This window comes from Podarcis gaigeae (assembly GCF_964106915.1).
Source record: "Podarcis gaigeae genome assembly, chromosome: 2".
NCBI classification, from domain to species: Eukaryota; Metazoa; Chordata; class Lepidosauria; order Squamata; family Lacertidae; genus Podarcis; species Podarcis gaigeae.
The window spans coordinates 70289699-70305595 of NC_139679.1; the positions used below are offsets into that span (position 1 = coordinate 70289699).

The 15897-nt window shown below is 42.9% G+C and overlaps 1 protein-coding gene across 3 annotated transcripts in view; it reads right to left on the reverse strand.

Moving 5' to 3' along the window:
* GRK6 (G protein-coupled receptor kinase 6) overlaps nt 1–15897 on the reverse strand; it is a 34670-nt gene that overhangs the window by 17817 nt on the left and 956 nt on the right. For 2 of the 3 annotated variants that reach the window (XM_083726289.1, XM_083726290.1), the window contains exons 2-6: nt 8359–8454; nt 2760–2872; nt 2363–2440; nt 1275–1375; nt 66–158 (exon numbers count right to left, since the gene is read on the reverse strand). In XM_083726289.1, the coding sequence (XP_083582415.1) occupies nt 66–158; nt 1275–1375; nt 2363–2440; nt 2760–2872; nt 8359–8454 (481 nt within the window). Of the gene's footprint in view, nt 1–65; nt 159–1274; nt 1376–2362; nt 2441–2759; nt 2873–8358; nt 8455–15322; nt 15342–15897 lie in introns of those variants that run through there. The other variant, XM_083726291.1, reaches the window with a different exon arrangement.

Sequence of the window (15897 nt, forward strand, 5' to 3'; positions counted from 1 at the left end):
AAGGGTATTAGGTTGAAAATCAAAGCTACACCTATCTCTGACCCCATTGCAAAGTGGAGGTTTACCTTTCCAGATATTTCCATTGCAGGAAACGGTTGAAGTAGATGCTGTCAAGGTAGTCAGCAAAAGGCGCCACACTAAGGTAGTCATGGATGAGCCTAGAGGAAGGAAGCGGAATGCATCAGAAACAGTGAGGTTTCCCTATGCCACAAAATAAAGAGAACAGAACCTGAGGCACCTCTGGGAGAAAAAAAAACACAGAAGTGAACATCAAGTTTTAAAGCTTGAGACGCTTCAAGGGATTTGACAAGCTCTTGGATCATAAGGCGAGGAGACTGCCAGAGACAGCAGACATTCAGAAGACTCAGGCAACATACTATCCAATCTGGAGAGCAAAAGGAAGGAATATGATGGTTACTTCCCTTTTCAGAGGCTGCCAGAGAAAGCAGGGCTCCAGATCAGAGGCTCTTTGTTCATACACCACAGCCACATAGGTCACTGCCAGAGCTTTTTGCACAGCTGCAGCAGCAAGACCTGGGGCCAGAAATCTGAATTATATGGGCAAGTGCAGCAAGATGAAGAGCACAAAGGCAGGGAACTCTAGACAAGGCTCATTTTAAAGAAAATTCCTTTTGATACTGCCACAGCTTCCAAGCACCACCACTGCCATTAGTACAAAGTGCCACCACAATGTTATCTGCAGTCATCCAAGCCTGGTCTGATATTTGCTGCCAAGGTAGTGAGAGATGTTTTAAAGGTAGGTCTTACTTATTTAAACCCTGCCTTTCTTCCACTGAAATCAAGATGGTATACATATGGCTCTCAGGCAGCCAGTCTTCCATCTAGGCATTGACCAGATAATACCTGCTAGGCTTCAGCAAAGACTGCTGCATCATGTGCCTTCAGACTATGCCCTGGGACTTCTAATGAAAGTAGATTGTTCCCAAGGGAGATAGAATACAAGCCAAAAGGAGCATCACAACAGGCTGGGGTGACTCCTTTTCCATTCACCATCAAGAGCAGGATAAGCCATCTAGCAACTCAAATATTAATATTTATTAAGCCTTATAAGCTGCCTATACACAACATGGCACCCACTGGCTCTCCTACAGCAGAGAAATAAACAATACATGAATTCCAAGGCTTGCTGGTGACAACCCACTTACAGATGCAACAGGTTGTATGCAAAGTTAGCCCCTACTAGATTATCAGTGACCACTGTTCTGGGAATTGTGCACATTATGAAACAAATTCCTCCCAATCCCCCCACTCACTTGGTAGATTCCTTAAAGAGCTCTTTACCCGGTTCCTGCTCCAGTCGCTTAGAACACAGATTTACTAGCTCCGAGGGCACTTCAGGCACATGATCCACACCCTGAGGATAGACAGGATCAGACAGGAAAATCAGAGTTCTGTTGTTTTTAATACTTATGAATTTATATCCTGCCCTTCCCATAAATCCCAGAGCAGGCAACAACATTATTAATGAAAGCAACTATACAAGAAAACAATGAATAGTGAGAACAGATAATCAGATCCAACCACAATAATTACATATTCATTATTGCAGCAACTAAGTATTCATAAATGTCTGGAGAAACCAGGAAGGCCTGAGTCTGACCCTGGAATGTCAATGAAGTTAGCACCAAGTGCCCCTCATGTAAGAAGCTGTTCCAAATTTGGGGCATCACCATGGAGAAAGTACTACTGGTAGAGTCAAGTTCAGCACCAGGTTTGAAGGAGGTCCTGGGCAAGGTGCCTCTGGGCCCCTCCAAAGCACCATCCTGGGGTGACCCCAAGTAAGCTTACAGAGTGGCAGTGGTGGACAGCATCAGGGGAAAGTGGCATGGTGTGGCTATGGCAGCTGCCCGGCCTTGCGCTTCTCCTTCATCATCAGGCCCTTAAAATTCAAAAAGATTGTAATAATGCCAAGCTTGCTGGGGGGTGAGGTTAGCACTTTGGGGAGGCAGCAGTGCTGGCACAAATAATTTGTTTCTTCCGAGTACCTGGCAGTGAAAGGACAAGTGCTGGACAGATGCCGCCACTTAGACTACCTTTCCTCCCAAATGCCTCTGGCTCCAGACATAGTATTGCTCTATTATGGGGAGAGCCTGTGGGGCATGGTGGATGCTTCTTCTTCTTGGTATTAGCTCTTGGAGTGCCAGGCACTTAAAATTAAACCTGGTGTAAGTCCTAGGAGGTCCTCAGCCCCCCACGCCTGCTGGGAGCTAATGCCAGGCTAGGTACCAATGTTTACTCCCTGTTGGTAATATTTAGGTATATCCTAGACCCAGCTTAGTCTAGGGCAAATGCAGCTCTCATTAAGGCAACTTTCCCTCTTTTTAGCTAATGCAAATCTCACCTTAGGGGTTAAATACGTCTCAATCAGGAGCTGACCACACTCTTTTAGTTTTTCATCAGGGGTTACTTCATACTCTGCCTATGTAAGAATGAGGATAAGAAAGCAATATTCAATTATTCTACATACCTCTCCCAAGAATAAAAATGCAGAAATGATGCAAACCAACCACATATTCTTGTATAGTCCAAGAACCACCACCACCTATTCCAGACTCCACTATGAGTAGAATATGAGTACCGTGAAAGTAATGAGGTAAGAATAAAGCCACCTCCATACACTTGGATTTGCAATAGGCCACATCCCTTGCAATAGGCCAGGATCCCTTCCTTCAAAACTTACAGTTAATCAGCTCCCATGCTTAACCCCCAGGAAGGGGTTCTCACACAGGTGTGCTTACCACAGCATCCAGGAACTTGACGCAGCGCATAAGCTCAAGCCGTGTTTCACAAAACAGTCTGAAGAGCAAACGGCCAATGGGCTGCTTCTCACACAAACTGTGGTAGTCCCGCTCTGGAAAGAAAAGAAGCATTAATCAACGGCTACTAACCCATACCACAATCAGGGAACATTTAAGAGAGGAGGAAACTAAATCCATTTTCAAAAGAATTTACTTGATCTGAAGCAACCACTTTAGGAGATTAGGAGAAGGGTCCATTCCAAGTCCTGAAAGCTATTCAATGGAGCAGATAACCTGTGTGTGTGACTCATTTTAATTCCTAGCCATAAGATCTTCATGTCAAATCTTTATCTTCAAGAATTTAAGTGCTCTCTTGAGTAACTGACATTTCCTTCTGGCCACCGCACAGAACTACTTTTGCAAAGTCACTCAACTGCTTATCAGAAAGCTTAGGAACCTGCATGGCCACAGCTGAATCATGGAGCAGAGAGTGAATTTCCAAGCAATATATCTGGTAACTCGTATGGCAGGAATGGGGAACTTGTCGCACTCTTGATGATGTTGGACTCCAAACCCGCATCAGCCACAGCCAGCATGGCCGGTACCAGGAATTATGGAAGTTGTGGCCCAGCAACATCTGGAGAGCCACAGGTTCCCCACATCTATACAAGGGGATATTAAATCTCTTTGCAACAGGATGGAAACATCCACTGCCACATATCTTCTCTAGCAGGATATCAACAAACCTTTTTTTTCTTTTTCTATGTGACAGAATCACCACAACTCATTGCTCCCTAGGAAGGTGCTGCTGGTATTTTAAATCAAAGTACAGACTATTTAACACTTGTTCAGAAGAGGAGGGGAGATCTTATCAGGCACCAGCTTAAGGCTTGCTGCTTTTCATGTTTTTGCCTTTGGGGGCATCATAGGTTGTTCGAGTGGATGAGGGTGTGTCCCCCACCCCCCATTTTGGCTATAACAATAAAGACAGGTCAACTTGTCCACCAGAGGAGTTACTTGGCAGAACTACATATCAAGTCCCAAAATTTAGGTTAATTTTTCATGGCTTGATTTTATGCTCTCAACCTGAAGTCTATACACCAGAGGTGTTGTTCCCTCTCCTTCACATCGCTGACATAATTGGAGGGAGTAGGGAGAAGAGGAGTGACATTATTTTTGAAATTTACATTTTATTGCTTTCAATTATTCATACAGAAAGACAATGATCAACAATTTTACTCTCTCTTTCTCACCACAGGAGGAACGACATTATTAAATCATGTTAAAAGGATTCCACCCCCTTCCCCTGATCTGGGCATGTCTTCTAATCTGAAGGGGACAAAGCTAGAGAAGTGACGTCAACAGCGAAGCAACAGGTCAGCCTCCTCAGGGTTACTTAATTCAGCTGTATTAGGTATAACTGAATGATTAGTTCACACAAGATGCAAAGCTATGGCAGAATTAATGAGCAGAGGCTAATAGAAGGCAGCGAGGCCAGAACAGCAATATCATGCAGAGAAGCAATAGGCAGTCTCCATCTGTAGGCAAGTGCTTTGGGTTCGCAGAATCCTTTAATTATTAATTTATTGAAGCACAGAGAAAAACCACAATGGTTATGGAGAGGTAGGTTATGGCTGTGGGGTAAAGGCTGACTAGTGTAGCTAATGATCCCTTTCCCGGGCCCCCAATTCTCCTTCTAATCAAGATTCATGGTCAGATCAAGAGGCATGTGCAGAAATCCAGGACCTTGTAACTTTGCAAGAAAGAAACAGGCCAGCTATGCTTCCATCCCTATGTTGGAGGTGAGGAACCTCAAGCCCAGGTACCAATACAGCCTACCAAGCCTCTACGCTGCCCTCGAGATTCTCCCCGTGTCATGCCCCTTCCCCATCCCTGCTCTACACCATCCTGGAGTGCTTTTGCTTGGCTGATTGATGTCCCTGAACTGTGATGATGCTTCTTGCAGTTTGTGGGTTTGTTTATCTTCCACAGCTGGCAATATTTTGAATGAACCTGGCAGTACTTTGTAGCTCCACCCATAGGTGTAGCCAGGATTTACGGGGGGGGCAGGCCTTTCGTTAGGGGGGCAGAACCTCAGTTAGCTATGTATTTTTACTGATTTTTATTGATGGGGGGCAACTGCCCCTCACTCCCCCCCCCGGCTATGCCCACGGCCCCACCCACTGTGGTGGAATTAGTTTAATCATCACTTCCCAGGAAGCTGTTCTTCTGTAAATCACCCCACCCCAACTCTCTTACGGAGCATGTTGTAAGTGTTCTCTTCTGTGCAGCAGTTGCTCTAAGGAAGCTGTGGTTTCCTGATGTAAGAATACAGTCGAAGAAAACAAAGCCAATGCCGAAAGTGTGGAGAGGGGGGGAAGGGGCCATATGCAAAGTGCACCATTTCCTTCTCTTGCAGGAAATGAGTGTACTGAATGAAGGAAGGTGAAGGGGTCAGAGCCTGGCAGGATTAGAGGATTCTTCATAGCTCTGCTGGATAATGGACACTTTTTGCAGAAAAAATATTTTCTACCCAGGCCACATAGAGGCAAGAGCTTTGCTCTAGGCAGGCAGCTCTGTGTTAAACCAACCTGGTCCAAGGTCTCCATAATGGGAGGGAGGAAAGGAAATTAACACACAAGAAGTATAAAAGAGGAGGGAATCTCAAGTTTCCCCCATTCTTTCAAAGAGAAAGAAAGTCCATAGGCAGGGATGGAGAACTTACCATCCAACTAATATTGGACTTTAACTCCCAGAAGCCCAAGTCAGCAACATGAATGGCCAGGGTTGATGGAAACCATAGTTTAATAGCATCTAGAGGGCCACAGACTCCCCTGGAATAGGACTTCTTCATACAGTTACTAAGAACAGCCAGTTTTTATAGACACACAAAATACACCAGACAGCCAGCAGCTCCCTAGTCAATGTACAATGTCCAAAGTTATTTTGTTCAAACTATGACAGAAGAACGTTCTGGCAAGCTGCAAACTAGACACTATAAGGAGATAGAAGGAGGACGGGGAAATAACAGGGACTTTTCCCAGAGCAAAGATAGTGAAAGAGAAAAATGTTATCCAAACAAAGCCAAGCCAACTGAGTTCAAAGTGGACAAATGGCTAGGCTATAAAGGAAGAATGAGAGTTTCAAGAGTCAGCACTAGAATACTTGCAGAAAACCAGCAGTGATTTTTATCTTCAATCGAACACAAGATAATGAACATTGTAAGGAAATGGAATATTAAAGTGAAACCACTTCACAACTGGGCATTATTGTGGTCAACACAAGGAAACCCTGACATGGTCCAGCTTTGATCAACAAGGGGGAGGGGAAGTATACAGGGAGAGAAACTGAAAAGGACATTGAGCTGAAGGGACACATTAAGCTCTTTCAGGGAAAGGACCATAGTGAAGCGGTAAAGCACAAGTTTTTCATGCAGGGGGTTCCAGGTTCAATCCCCGATATCTCCAGGCAGAGTTGGGAAAGTGAAACCCCAAAATGCTGCTAAGTCTGTGTAGTCTAGACAATGCTGAGTTTGATGGGCCAATAGTCTGAATAAGATCCAGAAATCAGTATTCAGAGTCTTACGAATAGTAGCCCAGAAATCAGAATGACCAGGGCGTAAGCAAATCATTGAATATTTAATGGAATGAGTTTCTCTCACTCATCTCAGTAACCTTTTATGGTAAACCCATAACCTGATGTTATAAATTTGAAAAGCAACAATGTTACTATTGAATGTTTATTAGAATTAAGGAACAGCCTTCTACAAAAAACCCCCATGAAACACAGTACCACGTAAGACCTATTCAAATTGCCAGTTCTTCTTTAAAGAATCTATAGTGCTAGAAAATAATTTACACCATTATTCCAGAATAATAATAATAATAATAATAATAATAATAATAATAAATTTATTTATACCCCGCCCATCTGGCTGGGCTTCCAGAAATGATCATCACCAAAAGAAATCCAAATCTAACAGATAAATCTTGATTTAGAGTAGCATTCAAGTCATCTATAAAAGGCCTCTTTTTAAATAATTAATGGTACTGCTGTATCAAGGCACATGATCTTGGGAACAAGAACCACTCTTGTCAACTGCAAGGAAATCTGTACAGCTACCATACACCCGATAGCAAAGAGATTCTAATGCAGCCAGGCTGAGCAAGTCCTGTCAGTAACAAGAAACTCTGTGCAGCATTCTATTCTGTACCTTGGGCTATTTTCACAATTTTGTCACTCCCAAGAATTCCTTTGTCACCAATAATTTGAAGCCTGTCTGGAGAACATGTGCCTCTCCAACTTCCATTAGCCCTGGTCAGCATGATCAACAGTCAAAGAGCAGAAACATCTGGAGAGTTGCAAGCGCCCCAGGCTTGATTTGAAGGGATGCTCTACAGAGAAAGTCAACAACTTTCCCCTTGGATAGGTCTGTGAGCTGGCATCCTGATAGTGAAAGAGGTCCCAGCTAGCATTTAAGAAGAAATTGCTTTAATTGCAATTCAGAAGCCAAGCTTGAGCTAGAAGACTGCATGATTTCAACTTGCCAGGCAACAGTTCAAGTTTTCCCATACCACATCTAACTGTTCACAGCCTTCTCAATGAGCATTTTTTGTTCACTATAATTAGAGATGAGGAGCTGTATAGTTAATAGGTGGAAGAAAAGAAGCAACCAAGCTCCAACTTGCAGCAGGAATACAGGCTCTAAAGCAGGGGTAGGCAACCTAAGGCCCGGGAGCCGGATGTGGCCCAATCGCCTTCTCAATCCGGCCCACGGATGGTCTGGGAATCAGTGTGTTTTTACATGAGTAGAATGTGCCCTTTTATTTAAAATGCATCTCTAGGTACGCCCCACCACATGGTCTGAGGGACGGTGGACCGGCCCATGGCTGAAAAAGGTTGCTGACCCCTGTTCTAAACTGACATGCAGTTTTCCCCAATAATTCATAAGCATTTTAAAGGGATCAGGGAAGACATGGCTGGAGTGCCCCAGGAATGATTAAGCCAGTAGAAGTGGGAGAGGAGACTGCTTGGATTTTGACACAGCTGGAATAAAATCACTGGTTCCCAGGGGAAAGCAAGTGGAATTAAGGAGAGCAATAAAGTAGCTGCTTAAAATGAGATCAGGTAAACTTTGCAAGAGGAGAAAGGCATCCCTGAACTTATGAAGATGCCTTGTACCAAGTCTGATCACCGGTCCATCTGGCCCAATACTGCCTACTCTTGAGTAGCAGCTGCTCTACAACATCTCAAGCAGAGGCAGTTCCCAGTTGAGATACCCAAGACTGCATCTGGGACTTAATGCATATAAAGTAGATGCTCTATTACTGAACTAGAACCTCTCACAATGCTGCCAGAGGGTCATGGTGATGCAATACTAAGGCAAAATAATTGCACAGGAGTGTTTGGTAATGACAATGCTACCGCCAGAAAATCCTGCATCATCAGGCAATCATATGAACAAGCATAGCTTACCATAGGGTGAATGTACAAGATCTTATGCCAAGCACTCAAGGCTTCTTTGTAACCCAGCCACTTCCACTCCACACACAAGAAAGCAGGGAAGACAGCATCTCTCCAATGCAAGCATGCTCCTTACCCAAAGTATGCCGAAGATCTTCACATTGGCTGATGTGTGGGAACTGTAGCATTTGGCGCCATTTTTTACTCTTGCCTTTTCGGTTTCCTCCTCCACCTGCATGACACAGAATTGGGCGGGGGGGGGGGGGGAATCAACAGGAAAACCAAGAACAGAAGCTGATTAGTATGTTCACCTTCTGATGTTCTGTTATTAACATTTCAGTCATATCAGAATTCCTTTTAAAGGTAGCCAGGAAATAATTGGCCAAATTTGTTCCAAGACTTTTCTGAGCACTGTCCACATCACCATTTCAGAAAAGTTCAAATATTCAGGTTAAGAACTTGGATAAGTCACAGATTGTCTCCCTGTAACTAACCTTCAGTTGGCTGGATATACAATGCACTGAAATATGATAGTTCATAGTGTATTCCATACCAAAGTTACAGGTATGCATTACAGCCAAGTAACCAAATGCCAAGAAGGAAGATTTTTTTAAAAAAACTTTATTCCAAAACTGAATTTTTTTTTACAAAATTACAAACATCAAATTCAAAATCCATATTCGTTTTGTAACATAAGCCTATTACATAATTGACTAAATTAAAATATACCTAATGGCCAAGAAGGAAGAATTTATTGACACAGCCATTCCTAAATTTCAACTTATGTGCTAAAACTGATTCAAAAGTTAGCCATAAGTTAACCACTTCAGTCTGAAACAGTGCATAAGGATATCTATCGCTTTAGTTCTTTCTTCCAATGAATAAAGGGATAGTTAATTAGCATTTTGAACGAAGGAGGCTAACTGGCACTGCAGATTTTACCATGCTAATAGGAGGTATTAGGGCTAATTGCCCAGGCCTTCTAGCTTGCCTTCAGGCACTATTGTGCATGATAAGATTTAAGGATTGAAAATACTGCTTGTTCTATACATACCACCTACTTCTATACACACCACATACCATCAGAAGGGGAAGCCACCTCCTCCCCACCCAGCAAGGTCGCATAATTAGGCCTTTTTAACAGCCCTGAGCAAAGACTTCCAGACTGCATGAGACTACTTAGGTCTCTTTCCCACACTAACAAAACTGAATTGGACAAGCATAGTTCTAAAATCTGCAGAGCAAAGGGTCTAGAGGCAAAGAAACAGTGACATGCCTGGTTTATTGTGTCTACTTACTGCCACTACAACAGGCTATTCAAATGAGGGTAGGGGAGGTAGCCAGCTGCATATAATATAGTGCCTACTACATCTTGTTACTGTATCAGCCAACACGGGTTACTAGCCTACTAAAGGGTTAGTAATCTGTATTTCCATGCTTATGTGCCCAGAACGTAACCCCCATGTAAGGGGGGGGGGCACCTGCATTCGCCTGAATGGAATTCCTGATAGCCTAGACTGGGGGGGGGGGTGTTTTTCAATGCAAGGGACACCTACCTGTGTGGTGAATGGCAGCTATGGTCAGACAAACAACCCTCTCCATCCATCCATCCATCCATCCATCCAAACAAGCAAGCAAGCAAGAGGTATTGTTGTAGTTCAAGGACACAAAACCACTATAGGAAGATGAAGTGCAAGGCCAGTGAGGGGTGTGACCTGGGGAGGCGGCACTGCATTGGCACAGACCTGAAGGCTAGATAGAGGTCTGAGGGCAACATTTGGCACCTGGGCCTGAGGTTACTCACCCTCAGCCAACTTATTAAATAAAGGGTATATTCACTACAGCTCCATTATAATCAACAGAAACTGGCTGAATGGGAGGAGATAAGCACTTCTAAGAAACATGGCTCCAACATAACATTATTATATGGAAATAATTGCCAGAGTGCTCTCCATTAGGCAAATCATTTAAGACAGAAGGGACAGTGGCTTTGAGACAAGTTCTACTCTAAAATATTTTACATTGGCATCTTGCTGTGGGGAAGATAAGGGCAGAAAGAACACACATGCATGGTCCATAGCAATTCTTGTCTATGTCCCCTACCCCCCATAAGAAAAGATGCATTGCCTAAAAGAAGCTAAGAGTTGTGCCATATTATTGACTGTACAAATCTAGGAAGGAAGTGAATCAAGGCAGTGGGCTGCACAATACTTTCTCACTGAAGGAAGGTAGGTGGGGCATTGAGAGATCTCTGCTGCAAAATAAGTCCCCAGCTTCACTTCTCAACAAGGCCAAAGCTGAAAGTCCACCCACCCCCCATTACAACTCAGTACAAAGGGAAAGAAAGAAAACAGTATCTCAACCACCACTCCATGCAATTTTATCTCTGCTGGTCAGCGCTACTGCAGCAGAAGCATTTTTAAAAGGGCAGAGGGAGTACAGTATCTTCTTCTGAATCTTCTCTTCTCCTTTATCACCAGTAAATATAGCCAGCCCCTTTCACAAGTATTTGAACATGGGATCCACTATGTATACAATTCATCCTCCTAAGAATTTCAGCATTTAAAATATAAATAAAAGAAATGGTTAGATGCTGAATTATCCCTTATGGTTTAAGCCTGGCTTCCAAGGTTTTATGTCATTTTTAAACCAGAAGCGGCTTAGCAGGATTTCCAGTTGCCCATGGGGGCTGCCTCGGTGTCATATCTGGTTGTTTCTTCCTTTGACTAGCAGAAGCAAAATGATGTAGCATCAGTAAACATACATAACTGACATAGGTTGTTGAATTCAGAATTTTGTTGGTATAGTTTTTTGGCTAGCTTAGAACAGTATGTTCATTTACATGACAGTACATACAGCCCTGCACTTAAGCTCACCATCTCATAGGGATCTGTACAATTTAAGTGAATAATATATTCAATTCCCTCCTAATTCTGCTGTTATTACCATAAGAGGGTTGCCCTAAAAAGTATGAGAATCCATTCATGAGGCGTAAGTCACAGCCCCATAAGTCAGCAGTGAACCTGCAGCCTGAACCAGAATATAGTTGTTTTAGCAAGCAGTAATAATTATTATTGTTATTTATTAAATTTGTATTCTGCTATACCCGTGGATTTCAGGGCAGTTCACAACATTTGAGTTGCAGAACATTTCAGTTTGGAATAAGCCAAGGCTAGAAGTACATGTAGAGGCAATATACTCTGCTTCTCCTGTAAGTAGCTCTGAACAAAGGAGGGTTGGGCAACTTGTTCAGCATCAAAGGCTATTTCAAATGAATAGTTCCTAGTCACAGTACTCCTAGGTAAGACCACACAAACAACCAAGTGTATATGTTTTTGTACACAAGCTGCTAAGTTGGTTTCAGTGCATGTACTGAAATATTTGCGTGCTGATAAATGCATGTGTAGCACATCTTCTGTAAAAGATCTCATCTACTCATGCCTCCATTTTCTTTCCTCCATTGCTTCCCTCTGTTTATTTTAGATTGTAAGTCCAACTAGGGGCCTGTTATCTATTTTTTGTGAAGTGTTCATATGGTGCTAGGTTAATCATCATCATCATCTTGAATGTGTACAGGCACTTTCCTTTCTGTTTTCCTGAACAGAAGTGTCTTCTATATAGAAAAATTATCACATTTGGCTTTAAGAGGGCATGCTGGAAAAGTACAATGAGCTCAACGGCTTCATCTAATTTACATAGCTACTTAAACTCAATTACAAAACGGTGCATAAAAAATTCATGGAAATGGTAGTTCTTAGTGGCTATTGTATATAAAGCAACTTCTTGAATGCTACCATAGCCATTTCTGAGTAGTTACATTTCCTTCGATGAGATAGAACAACAATCTATACATGGCAAACTTTTATATGCCTACTTAAAATCAAATGACTTTTCTTATTGATTTTAGTCTTCACAGGCTCACCTTCCTTGAGGCTGTATACCGAAGAAATAATTCCTGACAAGCTAAAAGGTCAGGGGGAGGGAGAGAATTGAAGTTTTACACAAGCTAAGCTTTTCAGCCACCTAGCACGATCAAGAACTCCAGCCTGCTTAGCTTCATATGTTCACAATTATGAGCAAGCCCATCATTTATTATATGGATTCAGAGAGACCCAATTCACAAGATCTAAAATTGTATATCTTATTGTTCACACACTGAAGACCTAATGCCATCCAGTTTTCAAGGCATATAGAAAATTACTTTTAAGAGTTAAAGCAGATGTCTTCAGGACCTTAGAGCCCGTGTACAATACAGAAATGTCTGGTCATCTTCTATTGCCCAGCCAAATGTGAAACATTTAATGGATATTTAAATTGGACCCAATTCCATTTGTACAAAAACTGAATAGAAGAAGTGATGGGGAACCCTAAACTCTTGCCAGAAAGCCTTTCAGGCCTAATGGCCTGGCAGCTTCTCTTAAAAACAAAGGTCAGTAATTCATGGCAAGGAATACTTAGGCCTCAGTATCATATACAGATTTCATACAGCCTTAAGTTTATCAATGCTGAACTCAATTTTTATTTCTCATCAAAAAATCCATTCCTCAATTCTCTCATCCCAATCTGATGAGAGAAAGAAGCTGCCCATGTTATTTTTGCTTCACAACCCACTTCGTATAAATCAAGAACTCCAATTTTAATCTTTCACCATATTCTTACTCTTGGCTTCCCATGATTCAGTATATGAATGCTTTAATCCATGGCAGTACAAACCCTGTGAATTAAGTACTTTGAATATACCATGGGTCAGCAAACCTTTTCAGCAGGGGGCCAGTCCACTGTCCCTCAGACCTTATGCGGGGGGGGGGAGACTATATTTTGGGGGGGGGAATGAATGAATTCCTATGCCCCAAAATTAACCCAGATATGCCTTTTAAATAAAAGCACACATTCTACTCATGTAAAAACACGCTGATTCATGGACCGTTCGCAGGCCAGATTTAGAAGGCGACTGGGCTGGATCCGGCCCCTGGGCCTTAGGTTGCCTACCCATGGAATATACATTTGCTGTAATTCTAAGGTTTAGGGTTTGTTTCTTTTTTTAACAAGGCCTTTAACAAGAGCAGGGACGCGGGTGGCGCTGTGGGTAAAACCTCAGCGCCTAGGACTTGCCGATCGTATGGTCGGCGGTTCGAATCCCCGCAGCGGGGTGCGCTCCCGTCGTTCGGTCCCAGCGCCTGCCAACCTAGCAGTTCGAAAGCACCCCTGGGTGCAAGTAGATAAATAGGGACCGCTTACCAGCGGGAAGGTAAACGGCGTTCCGTGTGCTGCGCTGGCTTGCCAGATGCAGCTTGTCACGCTGGCCACGTGACCCGGAAGTGTCTGCGGACAGCGCTGGCTCCCGGCCTATAGAGTGAGATGAGCGCACAACCCTAGAGTCTGGCAAGACTGGCCCGTATGGGCAGGGGTACCTTTACCTTTAAACAAGAGCAGTTCTTAGAAATGCTAACTTTATACAGTTTCTGTCTGTTGAAGTTACCAAATGATCAAGAAACACCTGTTTCCCTGGATGAAAGGAACCCAGATTCATTGCCAAGGAGCCAGAGAGTACAAAGCTCTTAAAATCTCTTTTGATTAGCATTATGTTGTAGCTCTTTCATGCTTGGGCTACTTCCACTATAAAATGTTCTACATTTAAGACTCGCACGACAGTTTGGTTGATTTACTTTCATTTCACACAAATTATGCATTTAGATGGCTGGTCTGGGGATGTATATACCTGTATAATAAAAAAGCTTTTAGGAGAATGGCATGCATGGCTGAAAAAGCTAGGGTGGCAAGCTAAGAATGGACGGTGATGGTTTTAATATTCACTGTCTTTAAAGTGAAATAAATGCCAGGACAACTTAGGCAGCCAAAGCCTTCAGCAACACAACCTCAGCTAGCAATAATTTTGCATTAAAGGCTGAGTATCGCCTGGCTGGAATGAAGATATTAATTAGGCAGTGTGTTTATAGCATACTGTGAAGTAGGCTAATTGAAAACTATGGGGTAGGTAGCTAAAGTGGTACCTCAGGTTAAGAACAGTTTCAGGTTAAGAATGGACCTCCAAAACGAATTAAGTTCTTAACCTGAGGTACCACTGTAATTCAAAATATGCAGCTGCAAAGACATTTCTACCAAATCCTGCTGTAAAGGTAAAGGACCCCTGACAGTTAAGTCCAGTCGCAGGCGACTCTGGGGTTGAGGCGCTCATCTCGCTTTACAGGCCATGGGAGCCGGCATTTGTCTGCAGTTTTCCTGGGTCATATGGCCAGCATGACTAAGCTGCTTCTGGCACAACAGAACACCAAAACCAGAGCAGCGCACAGAAATGCTGTTTAGCTCAAGTGGCTCAGTGGTTTAGACCACAGTGCCACCCCTGTGAGTCCCCAGATCCTGTTATCTACAGCTCCCTTCACCCTCAGCCAGTATAGCCAACAGTCACAGATTATGAAAGCTGTAGTCCAACAACATTTGAAGACCCAAAGTTGGGAAAGCTGCCTTAAAGACTATCATTTTTACTATGGAACAAGCTTTTGGGGTCTAGAATATAGTCCACAGAAGCTTATGCTATAGTACGTGGTTTTTAAGGTGCTACAATACTTTATTTTTGTTGCAACAGGTGGTTGTCCCTCTGGAAATTGTCAAGTGGGGTTCTACTTACTAAGATCTGCAACTTTTCTAAATAAAATAGTGGAAACAAGAGCAAAGAAATCAGAGTTGAGGAGCAAACTAAACTGACACTTCTGTTCCAGGATGGTATATAAGGTTGTGGAAAGTATGTATTCTGCAGGAAGGAAAAAGGTTGCTTCATCTTCTTCCTCATTCATTTTCTTCTCCATGTGCAGATGATCAAAAGAAAGACCATGATAAAAGTTGCTTTCACATTTTACATTACCTCATTAGTGAGTTGTGAACCCTCTTTTTTCAGACTCTTAAATATAAGCCTGTGTCTGGTTATACACAAAAATGACTCACTACTACAAAGCCAAATTGTTTCCTTAAATTTAAGGCTTACAATTTTGACACAGAGGAAAATATCTGGTAGCAGAGTATCCCAATAAAAAGCATTGCCAAAGTCTGCTAAAGAAAGCGGGGGAAGATTCCGGCATTCAGACCTGTGTTTTTTAATGCAGTGGTCCCTTATGGAATCTCATGCACATATGCCAAGTCAGAAGCCAATTCTAGAAGATCTCTGCTGCTCTATGGCAAGAGAACATTGTTCCTGTGAGGAAACCCATTCAAGAGACCTACTACTACTACAATATTTTTTTAAAAACCAACAACTTCTGACGCTCCATCTAGAGTTAAGGAGTATAATGGGTAGCATGCCTCTGACTCTACTAGCATCCAGAATCCTGAAGACTTCCAAATCTTGTCAATTTATCAGCTCCTCTCAGTCTAGGGAGGTGAGATGGCAGTCCTACATTTGGGCGAGTGCTTCTTATGAGCGTTTTTGGAGAAGAGTGCAAACTTTCACTGATCTCTACATCGGTTCCGGGGAACAAGAACAGTTAAAGCCTTTATCAAGAGGAAGCTGCCAGATAAAAGCAACGAACCGTGTCTGCAAAAAGCATCATTCGGCCACAACCCACGTCACTACGTTCCTCGGTCTTTTGTGAGGCCTCTATAAGCATGTGCTGGCTGGTCCTTAACTCCAAAGCTCCGCAGTTTTTCTACTTTCGGATATACA